Below are 14,532 nucleotides of genomic sequence, written 5' to 3' on the forward strand. Positions count from 1 at the left end.
AGCATATTGTGTAAACAAACACTGATATGCCTCTCATGTTTAGTGCTTTCATCTATCAGACAAACAAGATTAAAGCATTTCTCATAAGACAAGAGTAAAAGGACTCGCTATCTCCTCTTATGATTAAACAATTTAGGCTATCAGAGACATATAGAGGCTGATAAATACATAAATACAGATGAAGTAATAGGGATAATGCATCCTGGCAAGAAGATTGAAGATAATGGCAGGAGCCATTGCAGCTAAATTATAGATATGGAGAGCAAATTCAACTTGTCATAAGGACAAAAAAAGCGAGTGGATGGGATAAGATGTACTGTACATTGCCATTATGAGATGCTCAATAAAGAGGCTTTCAGGTATTGACAGTTGGGTTCTCTCCAAGACGGTGTCAATTATTCATGTTGTATGTATGTGCGATCAATGGCAGCTGCCTGACAGAGATCCAGTCTTGCTTTTATTGCATCACTCAGATAACGTGGTGACTCTCGGTGGCCATCATATCCTTTCTCTGACATATTTTGACAAAGCCATTCCACGCTATGTCAGCTTCTTAGCAATTTCCCCTGACATGGTCCCAGAGGAAGCACTAGTTTTAAGACCATGATGCGCCAATCTGAAAAAACATATGCCACCCCCTCAAATGTGTTGTGCAGATGCAGGTTTTTTCTTCGCCAATGTTGTGTGCCATTCAGGTTTTCCTTGTGGAACCAGTTTGGATTGATAAAGCAAGGATCAGGCTATAAGCTGGGTAGTCTGCGGGTGTACCCTCATTTACAGGCCCCCACTGTTCATCCTCTTAAGCTTCAAAGAAAGCCATAGCTCACACGGGCAGATAATATGCAGACATCTCCCTTTACCTTGATGTAGACCTGAATTTTCAAGACGAATGAGGAAGAAGAAGGGAAAAAGAGAGAGGAGTGAAAAGGAACAGATTTGAAAGGAACAAGGGGAAAAAAAATGAAACGAAGGCCTGTTTAGAGGGATTATTACCTCTTTCTTTACTCCCTCCTCAAGCCACAAACCCCCTCAAAGGACATCTGTCCATCTCTGTGTACACCAAAGGGCTGATTAATGGCCTGGCTAACCCAGCACTCAATGCTGAACCACACCACACCAATCTAATTACCCAGAAAAGAGCACACAGACTCCAGCATCTCGCCCTTCTTCCCTCCATGCATCAGAATGAGGCAGCATTAAAATGGACGACAAATCTAGATTATGTTCAGCAAAAAAAAAAAAGGAAAGGAAAATGCCCAGGAATCAAATGGCCGCCTGACATGAATAATAAAACTGTCTGCATCAAACTGCAGTCATGGAATGATAATGAAATAAATAACGAATTGATTACTATGCATCTGATGGCGCACTGAGATGATCTGAACGTGCCGCGAGGGGGCCTGAGCTTGTTGCAGCACCACGGACAGGCTTAATGAAAGAGGAGTGAAGAATTCTACTCTTTTAATACCACTTGTGATAATTGGGCTTCTGCTCAGAGTGCTCAGCACAAGTGCATCGCACTTCTTAGAAAACATAAATTATATGGCAACCACAGACTTGGCCCTTTCGCTGCGTTTGAAATAAGAAATTAGAAGAGCCCTATTCAGTGTTTTGATCTGATTAGTATTGGGAAATCAGCATGCCCATTAGAGCACATTGCAAAATCAAATCCTCAATATGATCAATACTATAGCAGGGATAGTCTTGAGTGGCAACAAATCATTGTGATCACTTGTAATTTCCGCTGACAAAAAGGCTTACTGTGGTAGAGTAGCCTTCAATTCTAACACACACTTCTGACTATGAACTGTGAACAATGGACTTTCCTTTCAGAGAGACAAATGCTTTCATGCAACAGACTGTCCAACTGCTAGAGGAAGTGGTAAGGGAGGCCATGTTTCTTCCTGATCCACTCAGATGCATGCAGGGTTCCTCCGCAGGACAATATGGACCCTGCCAGACCCTCCTACTCACCCACAAAGCCAAGGACACACATATGCCTGGGAGAATGCACGCAAACCTGCACACACACATACTCAAACACTGATTAAATTAGTCTTAAGGAGCAACAGGGGCCCTCAGGACAATATTTTCATTGCAATAATAAAGGAAAAGCTTGCTTATTGGCCCTCCCCAAGAAAATATTTGGCTTTGGGTCAGCTCTATTATTCATCCCCTGAGGAATATGCAGGGGCCAAACGTTTCAGCAAAGAAGCAAAGACTGTAGAAAAACGGTAGAAAAAGAAAAACAGTCTGGACATTTACAAGGCCTGGAGGCTTTTGGTTAATAAATCAAACATGCTCCAAATGCATCTAGGTAGTGGCGCTGTAGTTGTGTCACTGGGGGGTTTGTGCTGTGAGTGGACTTGGGATATGTGACTTATCCCCATCTGGGGGTGGAAGAACTAAATCCTTAATCTTTTCTCATAAAGTTCCCCCGGTGGGTGATGATCGCTTTGTGCAGATAAGCCGTTAGACAGAAAAATATGACAGAGCCTGTTTGTGTGTTTGAGAGTGTGTGTATGTGTGAGGCTGGGCAGGATGCCTGGACTAAATCCCAGCATCCCCCGGAGGCAGCCACTGTTATCAAGGAAAGGGAAAGTTATCAGGTAGGACAGGAAAACAGAGGGGGAGAAAAGACACAGACAGATAGGTAGACAGTGACAGAGAGAGTGGACACAGGCAATTTTAGTGAGGTGTGGACTCAACCACCTGGAGGTCCATGAGGACGGCTGACATTCATCATCGAAATTGTTGGGTCTCATCAAAGTGTTATGGAGAGACTGCACCTCCAGAGACTGAAGGACAAACACAGAACACTCCCACTGTGTTCAAGCAGACAGTAGTCACTTTTAATACTGCATACAGCCTCAGACTGTGACTCACCTCCAAAAACATACTGCAGGCACTTGGCGAATTGTTCTGTACTGCCATGGTTTATTTTTCAGATATTCTCTACCTTTCCAACGTAACTGAAACAACCTTTAAAGCAATTATCTGTGATATTTGAATCTAATAACCCTCCAATCAATAATTTCCTCTCTATGACATTAGAATCAATGTGGTACCTGTATCCACTCCTTGTTGGAGTCCTCTGCAGGCGTCCATGCATTTTCATAGTAGTTGAGTCTGGAGCGCTCTTGGGACCAGCTGGGGTTGTACTGGGATGAGGCCATGATTTGGTCCGACGTTATCTCTCCCGATTCCATTCCCAGTGGGTCGCTGCAGTCAAAGTCTGAGCGCAGGAGGAGAAGAAAGGAATGAAAAGGGAGGGTAAAAGATGTTAAGTTGAAATTTTGAGCAGTGAAAGCACTAGAATGTACCCAACATGTGCTTTCAGTGTCCCCCACAATCAGAGCTCGTCTCTGGGGAGGAGGACAACACACGACAGGCACTCAGCGCTGCTGGCCGGAAAAGAACAGCACATCAGCGACGCCTCACTAAATCCTTTCTGTTTCTCTCTCTTTCGTTTTTAATGGAAGCAGGATGGAAGTGTTCCGCATTAAGACGTAAAAATGTCATCATAAAACATTCAGTGTGGGCTAAGTTTACGCCAGTATTAGGCATTAAAGTGACTTTCGCTCTAGTTATTTCTTCCACTGACTGAACCTGTCTCCCTCACCTCCCTGTGGGCAGTTTATCTTTTTTGCACATGCTGACTATTTTCCTTCCTTGGTCTCTTGGGGGAGTTTAGGTGTGTTTAGTATCTGTAGTTTGGGGCCATATATCACACTCAATGGTCCAGCCACCCATGGTAGGAGGTAACTTCCCTTGTTTGTGTTGACATGGGGCAGCCGTTTTGAGGCATCCCGGGCTCCGTGGTTAAAAGACTCAGCTGGGTGAGCTTGGGGTCAGCTTCTCTAACCCCCGGAGGTCAGACATGCCGACACCGCTGTGCACGGAGCAACGGTTGGAACGAATGATATGACCTTTTGATCTGGCCAGGACTCGTATAATGTCACCACAACAACACCGAGGTATGCAAGGGCACACTTTCACACATTCATGTGGACCATTATTCTTCTTCTTGTTTATTTACTTTTTTTTGTCCGATGGTTAAGTTGGATCATAAAGCCCTTTCTCTAAACACAAAGCTACTGCTGCCATAAACATATGGTCCTTTCCCCAAATATGCAGTCATGTGCTTGTGTGTACATGGACACACACACAGAGGGCACAGGATGAGGAGCAGTGTGGAACTGCTATATGGCTGCTGCCTATGAGCTAACACAGATGGTCTTCCCATCTGCCACTCTGCTAACACACCTCAGTCACTGGGTCAGCGTTGTGTGTTTGTGCATTACAGTGTCAATGCGTGGGTGCATATGTATGTGCTCACACGCCCGAGCGTGTCGGCGTCTCAGCGTGAGGCTGAGAAAACCGTCTCGCACCTCTCCGCTCTCATCGTCGGCTCTCTTTGAGAAGGCTGCCCGTTCTTGTCAAACGTTTGTCCTCCCCGACCCACATCACCTAGATTACTGGATCATGATCAACAAAAACATAAAGAGGCGTTTGTTTGCCGCTGTAAGTATGGTGGTAAGTATCACGTGGGTTACCGACCAAAGCGGGGCTGATAGCCGTGAAGATAGCAAGGGTGGAGAGTGATTGGAGAGAATGAGAGCAAGAGAAACGGGGTAAGAACAAAAGACAAGGCCTCCTTTCATCACCTTATCACCTCTCATCAGTAACTTTCAGCGAAGAGTGTACCCTTCCCTATGCAGAAGAAAGAAAATCCACCGTGTATTATACATAAGGGGATTATGAATGATTCAAGTGGTACGAGTTTAGAGGAGTGCAGAAAAAGTTTGGAGAGTCTTTTTCTGTCTTGGATACGTCTCGGTTGGTGATGTAAGACCAAGAAACTCATGTAAATTAAGGTATTTACTGATCACGGGTCAGATATTTCACCATGCCTCTTAATGGTGAATGTGAAAAGTTGATTTGTGCAATCTGATCTTAGATGTGTGATTAAAGTGACAAAAGTACCTCGGAGGAAACTACGGAGAAATTACATCACCAGTCATCGCTGTGCTCATTACTGTGAAGGAGGCGGGGGTTCTGTTGTGTGTGTGTGTGTACTCAGAGTTGGTCTCCCCTTTGGGCAAGACAAAATCCTTTTTGGAGATGATGAGTAGATTTGTTGAATGTCATCCATCTCTATTGCTGTTCAAAGACTGACTGTGTGTGTTTGGGGTGGTCTAGCCTCTGGACAGATTTATGACTCCTACCAGCGCTCGTCTTCCTTAATGAAATGTTTAGTCAGAGCGTTTTGCAAAATGGGGTGGGGGGGGGGGGGGTCAACCCCAGTGACGACGGTACTGCATGTAAAAGCCCCTAGATTTGTGTGTGAGTGTGTGTCCAGGGTGGTTACTGGTGGGGAAGCTGCCTTTTGGAGCCTGTCTGGGCCTGCAGTGTGTAAAAGTCTTGTAAACCACGGGAGGGAGGCTTGTACCCTGTAACGCATTCACCAAATGAAGAAGCAGGAGGTGTTTATTTAATAACTCTTAAGCTCTGTTAAACGTGTGGGAATTTGTCATAATAGGAGCATGTGTGACTTCAGTTGCAGACAACATCTGCTTCTTACTTTTACTAATACTCCTCTGGGGGTTACTTTATTGCCCTCTAATTCTTATGTGACTAAACGGTTTCAATTCAGGCTCATCCAATCCAAATGTTCTTCCACTGAATAAATCTGTTTCATTTTGATTTCTACCTCAATATGCAGATTGTTTATGCCTATGTTCTTTGGCTACCACTGCTCCTGCCTCCCGTACATCCCCGTCTGTCTGATTTTAAGTGTTTTTATGCTGGCTCACCCTCTGGAACGGTCCTTTCGATGACACTGAAGTTGGCAGAAAAGCCTTCCTTAGCGATGGCGCTGTCGGTGTTGATTGTCAGTGCCAGGATGCCCGTGTAGGAGATGATCCTGCCCGGGGTGTTCTGCCCACAGTACCTCCCGATGTATGGACCGACTGGATGGGGAAAGCAAAAGGAGAGAAAAGCACAAACATTGTTACTTGGGTTAGACTTGGGTTAACTCAATATTTGTTTGTTTGCCACAGCCATGTCACACATGGGTTTAACTACCAGCCCCCGCCCTCCCAGGAGGTGTGAAAGCTAGTATGTCAGTGAGGTATGGCACCGGCTGCTTTTTTTTTTAACCTGACCTCATAAAGACGCTTGAGAAAAAGACTCCCGACATTCCATGCCTGCTTGCCTGTCCGACACAAAAAGAGCAAAGTGGAAGAGGGAGCTGTGGTGTGGGCAGGTCACGGTCTCTGTCTATTTGCTGGCTGTAAATTCCCCAGACTTCCCTTTTTTTTTCTTTCTTCAGACTTGAGGCGGACACAGCCGTGGTCGAGTGAGTTTTGTGAAGGAGACCAAACAAGTAAAAACCGAGCAGAGACATTGGGGAGCATTAAAAGGTAGAAAGCAATAAAAGCACGAGAGGGACATGTTCCACGGAGCAGACTGGAATAGGGAAGCAGGAGAAAATGGGAGGTGGAGGGTGAAGGAACGTCAGGGGGAGACAGAGAATCATGGGAATAAGAGTGATGGGGTAACGAGGGAGCTGGAGAGTAAGAGAGCACAATGACCTTTCCCTGTGTCTCTGATGTGTTCTATGATCCATGCACATTTGTGCGTGTGTGTTCAAGTTGGTGTGTAGGGACCTGCAGCTTATCTGTGATTAGTAATGCTGTGATCAGTGGCGAGTGACAGTCCTGCCTCCCTGTGGCCTCCTGCTATCCAAAACATACCCCCTTCCAGTCCAGCTCCTACATGAAAGGCAAAGGCCAGACCACAGGGACTTACAGGGCCAGGGGTGTGATGGCTCAAATTAATCTTCATAACCCAGGTGCCTGGTGCATGTGCGTGAGTATCTATGTGTGCTTTTAAAACCCGCAAAGGCTTGGGCTGAACAAAAAAATGCCATCTCCCGGATTATCTGCATGACTCCCCAGCGCTATGAAATTTTAAAGAACCATGATGTAAAGTCTGCGGCCTGCCTGCCTCTGCATTCCTCAGGGAAGAGGGACGAGGGAGTGGAGGTTCTTCTTCCACATCGACTGTCCAGCGAGGTGTGCTTTGAGAGGTGGAAAGACGGGGAGGTGCGATTCCCCCGGTGCTTCATGGGGGCCTGCGTTTGCCTGGACATTGCCCACCTCTGCACACCCTCCGACGGAGAGCATGCCTCCAGCCTTCCGTGCTAATGCACTATCGATCCGGCAGGCACAATGGGAACCGCCTGGCAAGAGCCGACACACTATTTTCCCCCCATGGCTTATTTTTATACAAGTCTGTCTGTCACATACAACAACACTTGAAGGGTGTGATGTCAGTATGCAGCGGTAGTGTCCAGCGTCTGCCATGAATAGACTCACTGTTGGACAAAAGACATTCTAGTCTTTTGTGCCATACTTTCAGCTGTAAGAACTGAGAAATCTCTACATTTTAACAAGTCAGAAGTAGCACAGGAAATGTTTCTTTTCCAGACCCCTGAGGTACTTTGCAAAAATCTGTATTAAAAGGTGATAATAATGTGACATATTCTCAGCTCACCAAGCCTTTGCGGGTCTCCTTAATCAACACAAATCCTGAAAATTAAACATCTCCCACCTCTGGGGGAGAACATACAAATGAGATATGGAAATACTTTGTGGAATCAAAGGTCAACTCTGCACAATCTATCAGAGACATGAGCTCAGGGAATACTGAACTTTAAGTAAACTCACTTGAAAAGGCGCCTTGATTTACACTTCAACCTTATCATTCGGAACGCCAGCGCAGAGAATACTGATGTGCACCAGGTTGAATGCTACTAGATAAAATGATTTCAATTTTCAGCCACTGATGGCTGAGAAAAGCTTTCATCTATTCTGCACCCCGCGTTGGAATAGCCAGGAGAAAAACTGAAAACTTCAAGAGGTGATTTCCCTCGCTGAGTTCAAAGCCTCATGTCGGGCCATGGAAGCATTGCTTTGAACACTGCTCGCCCTCTCTTGCTCTGTCTCACACCTGCTGATTTTTCAGATGGATTTAAGAATGCCATTTTATGGCAATATTTTGTTGTGTGTCTGAATTGACGTGAGTGTTGCAGCCTTTGCTCAACCCTGCGACCAGGAGATGTTGGCTCTTATCACAACCAAGCCGGTTCAGTTTAAATACAATACGCCCTTTTTTTCCTCACCTCCAAAGGAAATTCCTTTTAGAGTAATTTCCTGCAAGTTCCAATTGTTTTTTATTATGCATCAGGACCGGGAAACAGCGACTTAAATATCCCAACCTAGATTAGACCTTGAATTCCCAAATGTACAGACACTAACAAATCCTCCGGAAACAATTCAGCCTGTGACAGAAACAGGAAGTGTGGGCAAGAGCCCCTGTAATCAGGAAGTGTTTGACACTAAGCGATGACAAAACATTACGCTCATGACGGCGCTTGGACCCCTGCCAAGTCTGGTTAAGGTAGTTAGCCCACTGGCCCGGATAATGCCATCATATTCATAAAAAGCAGACAGATCTACACTGATTTTCACGAACCTGACAGAGAGAGTGAAAAGAACAGCAGGTAACAACAATATGCCTCCGGCTGAGAGGAGGCGTGTAAAACCTCCTTTTATACTTCTACAATCAACGTTCTCTATTCTCTATGATTTGCTAAAATGTAGCGCAAGTAGAAAAAAAATCTACCAATAAACCCAGCACTGTCAGTTACACAGTATGCAAACCATGTAAAGTTTGCTAACATTTGCTAACATTAGCCACCATAATAAGGCTGTAAGAGCAAAACCCATTAGTGTATTGATTTATGAGAGGGTGCATTTTGTTGCACTTGCTCACCTCCGGGGAAGCCATCCCAGATCTCCAGCCTGTCATAGCGGCAGAAAACACCAGCAGGAGGCGTCGGGTCCGGCTCCAGCTCGAAGCTTTCAAACTCCAGGATGATTTCGGACATCTTGGGGGCGAAGATCATGAATGTGCAGTCCAGGTTGTTGGGGTATTTCTCTGGGAAACCCGGTGATTTTATGACACCGCTGTTGGAGGTGAAGTTCCTGGAGCATTCGGGACCTGCAGGAAGGAATGAAACGAGATGGGAGGTGAGAAGATGAAAGAAGGACTGGGGATGATTCTTTTGAGTGTGTTGGTTAAGTGATCTGTTGCGAGTGGCTTTGTGTGGTGGGTATTGAGAAGCTCTGCCTCCCATCTGGTCTTTTGAATGGAGGACAGTTTATGGCCCATTGACGGGAGACCACCTTGATAGTTCTTCTATTCACTAGAGGCTATATCTAGGTCTTTCGACTCTCCTCTATGTGGTTTTGTGCCTTTTTTCATTCCCTTCTGGTCACAATCATCACACTCCGTCATCACTGTACATCTGCAACTCTTGCAACATCTGGATTGTGAGTGTAAACATTAGTGAAAGGCCTCAATCACCAGAATCGCAGGGCGATGAATAAATATCTTGATTCACTCTGCAAGAACCTGTCTCTCTCGCTCTCTGTCACACACACACACACACACACCCTCTCATCAGGACACGTCTGTGAAACATATGAGAGGTGCTCAGGCAAAATTACAGCGTCGGTGATGGAAGGCGAGGGCAATGACTGCGCATACATCAACGCACACTCGCACACTTAAACACACAATTTTACAGAAGAGAGAGTCAAAATATTTATTCACAGCTCCCTGGAGAGCTGCCTTTCAGCTGATGAGGAGCATTAACACATTTCCCATGTTAGCCACTTCTCAGAGCATCATGAGCACAAGATTATGATTTAAGAATGAGTGACGTGGGATAAAAAACTGATGCGAACAGCTGCAGGAATATGTTTAAGAGAGCGACAGAAAGAGACATGTTCAGTATGCTTGCTCTAGTGCTGGGCCAGATTGTTACCAAGCCGGCTTCACACAAACACACACACATACAACATCAGGGAAAAAAAAGAGGACTACTGTCATTCAGGGCAATTATTTGGAGCCATTAGTGGCAGAAATGTGCCCAGGATAATGTCATTTTCATGCTAGTCTGACAGCCAGCATGATGGGCGCAGATGGGGCCAATCGAAACCAAAATTGCAGTGAGTTATCACTAGATAGAGCCTCCGTGCTGCAGTCATTGTCGCTTAAATGAATGTGGCAAACTGCTTTTTCCCACTGTTCATCTTGCTGGGCCCCTAATTCAAGACCATCAAGCCCACTTCAGCCTGTCCACCGCGCCGGCGGAGTGAGTGAAGGGAGGGCTAGCCATGTTGATTTTTAAAGTTGAAAGCCACGGCGAGCTGCGTTCTGACTCTAAAGAGAGCTGACATTTAGTGTAGCAGCTAAAGTGCGGCTTTGGAGAACAGTGGGCACCATTAATTTCACAGCTTCCCCTCGTATTTACCTCCAGAAAATTGAGAGATTTTGTCGAGAGAGGGAGCGTCGCCCGGGATGAGAGGGTTGTGGGATGCTGCAATTCTGCGCTTTACCTCGCCATATTTGGGAGAAATCTCAGACAGTTTTGAGGTAAAAAAGTAAAAATGCAAGCCACTTCTTTGAAAAAGGCGCAAGTGAGTCCCTGAGTGCTCTAGACAGCTGCAACACCCAAAGTGCAATTCAGGTCAGTGTGTGGAATTTCCTGTGGATATTGGCTCAGAACTCCACTCTCCATCCATTTCATCAGCCTCCACCACGACCCTTATCTCAGCTCAGCAGTTGACCAGAACAGATTTGGTCATTGGAAATGGTTCACTCTGAAAACCAGGCAAAATCCAGGCACAAGACTGGCACTGAAAAGAGTACAGTGCTTGGACTGATGCAAGTTTGCATAATATTTTATCAGAATTAAGTCCAGCGTTTCAACTTGATGATATTTATTTAATAATTGCATTTGTAAAATGTTGGGTGCTTAAAAATATATAATAGTACGTTTTCCCTGTCTACTTTTAATATCTCACCATCACCATTAGGTATTCCTGTTTCTGTGTTCTGTCTGAGTGATCATGACTGGGGCCGAGCCAAGGACAAAGTCCCCTATTGTCAGCTTTTGTGTGACTGGCTACGTTTATAGCCCCTCAAGAAAAGGACAGACTGAAGACATCACAACAAAATAGAGTGGCTGCAGAAGACAGAGTGCTCTGGTTGGTCCCACCGGCGAGATAATCATCCAACAGATCTCTTTTATCTAGTGCCTGCACATGGGAGGGCTTCTGTCCCCGGCTCCCCTCGCTACACCCAGGATGCTTTGTGCTGATGTCTGCATGAGAGCCATTCAGTGATAGCAGTCACACATTTCTTCAGCAGTGCTCGTATGTACAGCGTGCGTGAACGCATGTGTTGACAAGGAGCTTCAGGAGACAAATATATCCCGGCCAAACGCTAACTCCCTGCTTCTTACTCTCAGTCTCCCCCTTGTTGTGTTGCTGCAGTTGTTGCTGTCTTTCCTGGCGGCTTTATTGATGGGGAAGAGGTTAAAATATGAAACAGAAAGGGTTTTGTAAATCTGAAAGGCTTGACTTGAGGTACGGCTGACAAGAATTACTTAGACTGCTTGATTTAATCTGAGACAGAACAGGAAGCTGGACCACAGTGCACCCAGTAGTCCGACCTTTGTTTAAAGTCTCCTTTTAAACAAACAGCTGAATTTACAACAGGAAGTTAGAAGAGAGAAAAAGAGGTAACCTTGAACACGCAAAATTTACCGGCAACCTCCAACCAGGCGTGCAAACATTTACTGCCGGCAGTAATGGATTCCTTTAACTCTCGTTTATACTGAGCCCTTCTCCTCCGGACTGGGGAGTAAACAAATGTCACTCTGACTCGCTCACTGAGTGATTGGAGTTTGTTTAACAGGACCAGCAAAATGATATTTAATGGAGATCTGATTTCAACTTTGCAAGTGTTAGACATCTATAATAAATATTAAACAAATATGGTTTCAACATTAAGGGAGCAGGGCGCTTTTCAACTGTTAGTCTCCCTGATGACTTGTCCTCTATGTCACTATTAAGTTGCTGCTTAAAGTGCTGAGAGCAGACCAGAGACTGGGTGTTAATCAGTAGAACAACATTGTGCCAAGGAACAGGCGTTAAATGTGTCAGCCTCTTGCTATTTTCATTTTTCAATCTGTCTCTCTCTCCCTTTTCACATATTCATTCTCTCTTTTCTTTCCATCTCTAACTCTCTCTCCTCGCTAAGGGTTATTAGTGACCGGAGCCATAGGAGCTGAAGGTGTTGTTTTTGGACTGCGAGGTAAATCACCACTGTTTATGTTCCATGCTGCTCTCTGGCTAATCATTAGCCCAGTTCACAACCCTGCACCCCCGCCATACCTCCCATCCCCTACCCTCCCCTCCCCCCCAGTCTGTCGTTATGCCACACTAACAGAGGGGTTAATCGTCGGTGGAGAATCAACTCTTTCAACACTAAATCAAACATTAACCTGGAGCCTGTGGAGTGTCAGTCATCTAAACAGATGGAAAGGCAGGTTTACATTTAACCTTACACACACACACCCTGAGGCACACACATACACTGCACTACTGACATGGTATTTAGTGCATTGACTGCGCCTGTGACGTCACTTCTCCCCCCACCCAGCGAGGGATGACACAGTGCTGATTGGATGGGGGGGGCAGGAGGGGAGTCACAGTCTCCCTCTGGCTCCTCTTAAAGAGATTTGTTGTCTTAGGTTTCCATGAGGGCCGTGTGTGTGTGTCTGTGTGTGTGTGTGTGTCTGATGACAGTACGTCTCCATGCCAGATGTGACCTATGCCATCAGGGCGTGCCGTCCATGAAAGCGGAACGTGCCCCCTATTAGGCCCCACCCAACACACGCACACACACCTTGAAAGTGTTTTCACAGGTGTGTGCTCAGAGTACAAGGCACCCGCATCACATGACAAACAGGGCTTTTCAGTGAAAAGGTGGTGTTTCTTAGTGGAAAGACGACCATAAAAGGCCTCCATGCAATAGACTTAATCATTCTGCTGAGTAATTGTGAGGAGACGCAGATGAGCTTGTGTTGTGTGTGTGTGTGTGTGTGTGTGTGGGAGGGAGGGTTGCTGCCAGTGGCACTATCTCTGCCTCCTCACCCACATCAATGGGCCCTCGGCTAGCGTTGATGTGGCTCTAAGCAAGCTGCAGAGCTGTTAAAAGAAAACATATGTTGGGCATGTGCGCATGTACGTATACTTAAGAGGACAGATCTTCCCAGAAACACTTGAGGATTTTAAGTGAGATACTATCAGAAGACACCTCATCTAAGTTTGCTCAACTTTTTGAGGCTGACATGGCTGATTTCTGTTCATACTGGCCTCTGTGGAGACATACACAAACACAACCATCTTGCTAATCTGCCCCCTTTAGCTCAAATATTCCTCCCTCCCCGACTTATCCCTCTTCTCCATCTCCTTCTCCCCCACCATCTCGCTCATCCCGTCTCTTGCCAGACTTCAGCCAGTGGAGCGCGCCTGCCAATTTGCAGGCTATAAAATAAATAGCCCATGCTAATTAAGATGGTTGGATGGGATTGAGGAGTGGAGAGGGGTAGAGGCTGAGCCGCAAAACAACCTGTTCTCTTCCAATTAGACACTTCGCGGGCTAGCGTTGATGAAAGCCAGGTCTACAAATGCCAGCATGTTGATGTTTGTGTGTGTGTGTGTGTATGTGTGTGTGTGTGTGTGTGTGTGTGTGTGTGTGTATTTAGATAGTTTATAGCTTAAGTGGGAAAACCTGCACATGTAAACATACTTGTATAAGTTGGCGTATGATCCCTAAAGGGAGCATGTGTTTACATATGCTTGCTTTGTGGATATATTTATCTTCCATGTGACCTTTGCTTGTATTGAACCCCAGATGAAAGGCAGTACCAGTCCCTGAGGTTGACTTCTAGTGATCTCCAGGCCTATCATCACAGTGATAAACAGCCTGCATTCTTTGCATTTTCCTTCATTGGCATGCACAAGTGCGAGCCTCCCATTCCTCCATCCGTTATCAGAGCATCTGTGTATCATCATTAACGTTACATGTGTTAGCCAACACAATGTTTTCCCAGCTAATACCCTGCTTGTTGATAAGCTGTACTAATCAGCTAGCTTTGAATTTCTCTCTCTCTCTCTGCTTGGTTCTCTCTCTCGCTCCAGCAAACAGGGCTGTTAATTGATCTCAGAGCCCTGTTCTTGGCGGCAGCCAGCGGCGCAGTAGTCAAAACAGGCTGTAGATTCAAAGCATTAAGAGGGTCTGGATCCACTAAGGAAGCAACGGCACACCCATGGTGCTCTTGTCCGCAGGGGGATGGCGCTAGGTGCAAAAACACCCAGGCGAAAAAAGTTCTGTCCTGGGTTTAATCTACAGCAACATCCCTGCAGCGCCTTTCTTCCAGCCCTGATTCCCCTTTGGATTCCAACCCCCCCCCCACAGATTCTAATCAGAGATAGCTCCAACTCTCTAGTCCTGACTCTCTACCTTCTATCCACACTGTCATCTGCATTTCTGGCTAGATCCGTATTTCCTCACATCTCAGCGCCCCACGAGTTTTCCCGGCAGTTC

The 14,532-nt window shown here is 45.9% G+C and overlaps 1 protein-coding gene across 3 annotated transcripts in view; it reads right to left on the reverse strand.

Moving 5' to 3' along the window:
- Positions 1-14,532, reverse strand: part of nrp1a (neuropilin 1a) — a 59,997-nt gene that overhangs the window by 23,201 nt on the left and 22,264 nt on the right. For all 3 annotated transcript variants that reach the window (XM_051410649.1, XM_051410651.1, XM_051410650.1), the window contains 3 exons: positions 8,842-9,069; positions 5,817-5,972; positions 3,069-3,235 (listed from right to left, as the gene is read on the reverse strand). In XM_051410649.1, coding sequence (XP_051266609.1) covers positions 3,069-3,235; positions 5,817-5,972; positions 8,842-9,069 — 551 coding nt within the window. The remainder of the gene's footprint in view (positions 1-3,068; positions 3,236-5,816; positions 5,973-8,841; positions 9,070-14,532) is intronic.

Source organism: Dicentrarchus labrax, unplaced genomic scaffold, assembly GCF_905237075.1.
Source record: "Dicentrarchus labrax unplaced genomic scaffold, dlabrax2021, whole genome shotgun sequence".
NCBI lineage: Eukaryota > Metazoa > Chordata > Actinopteri > Moronidae > Dicentrarchus > Dicentrarchus labrax.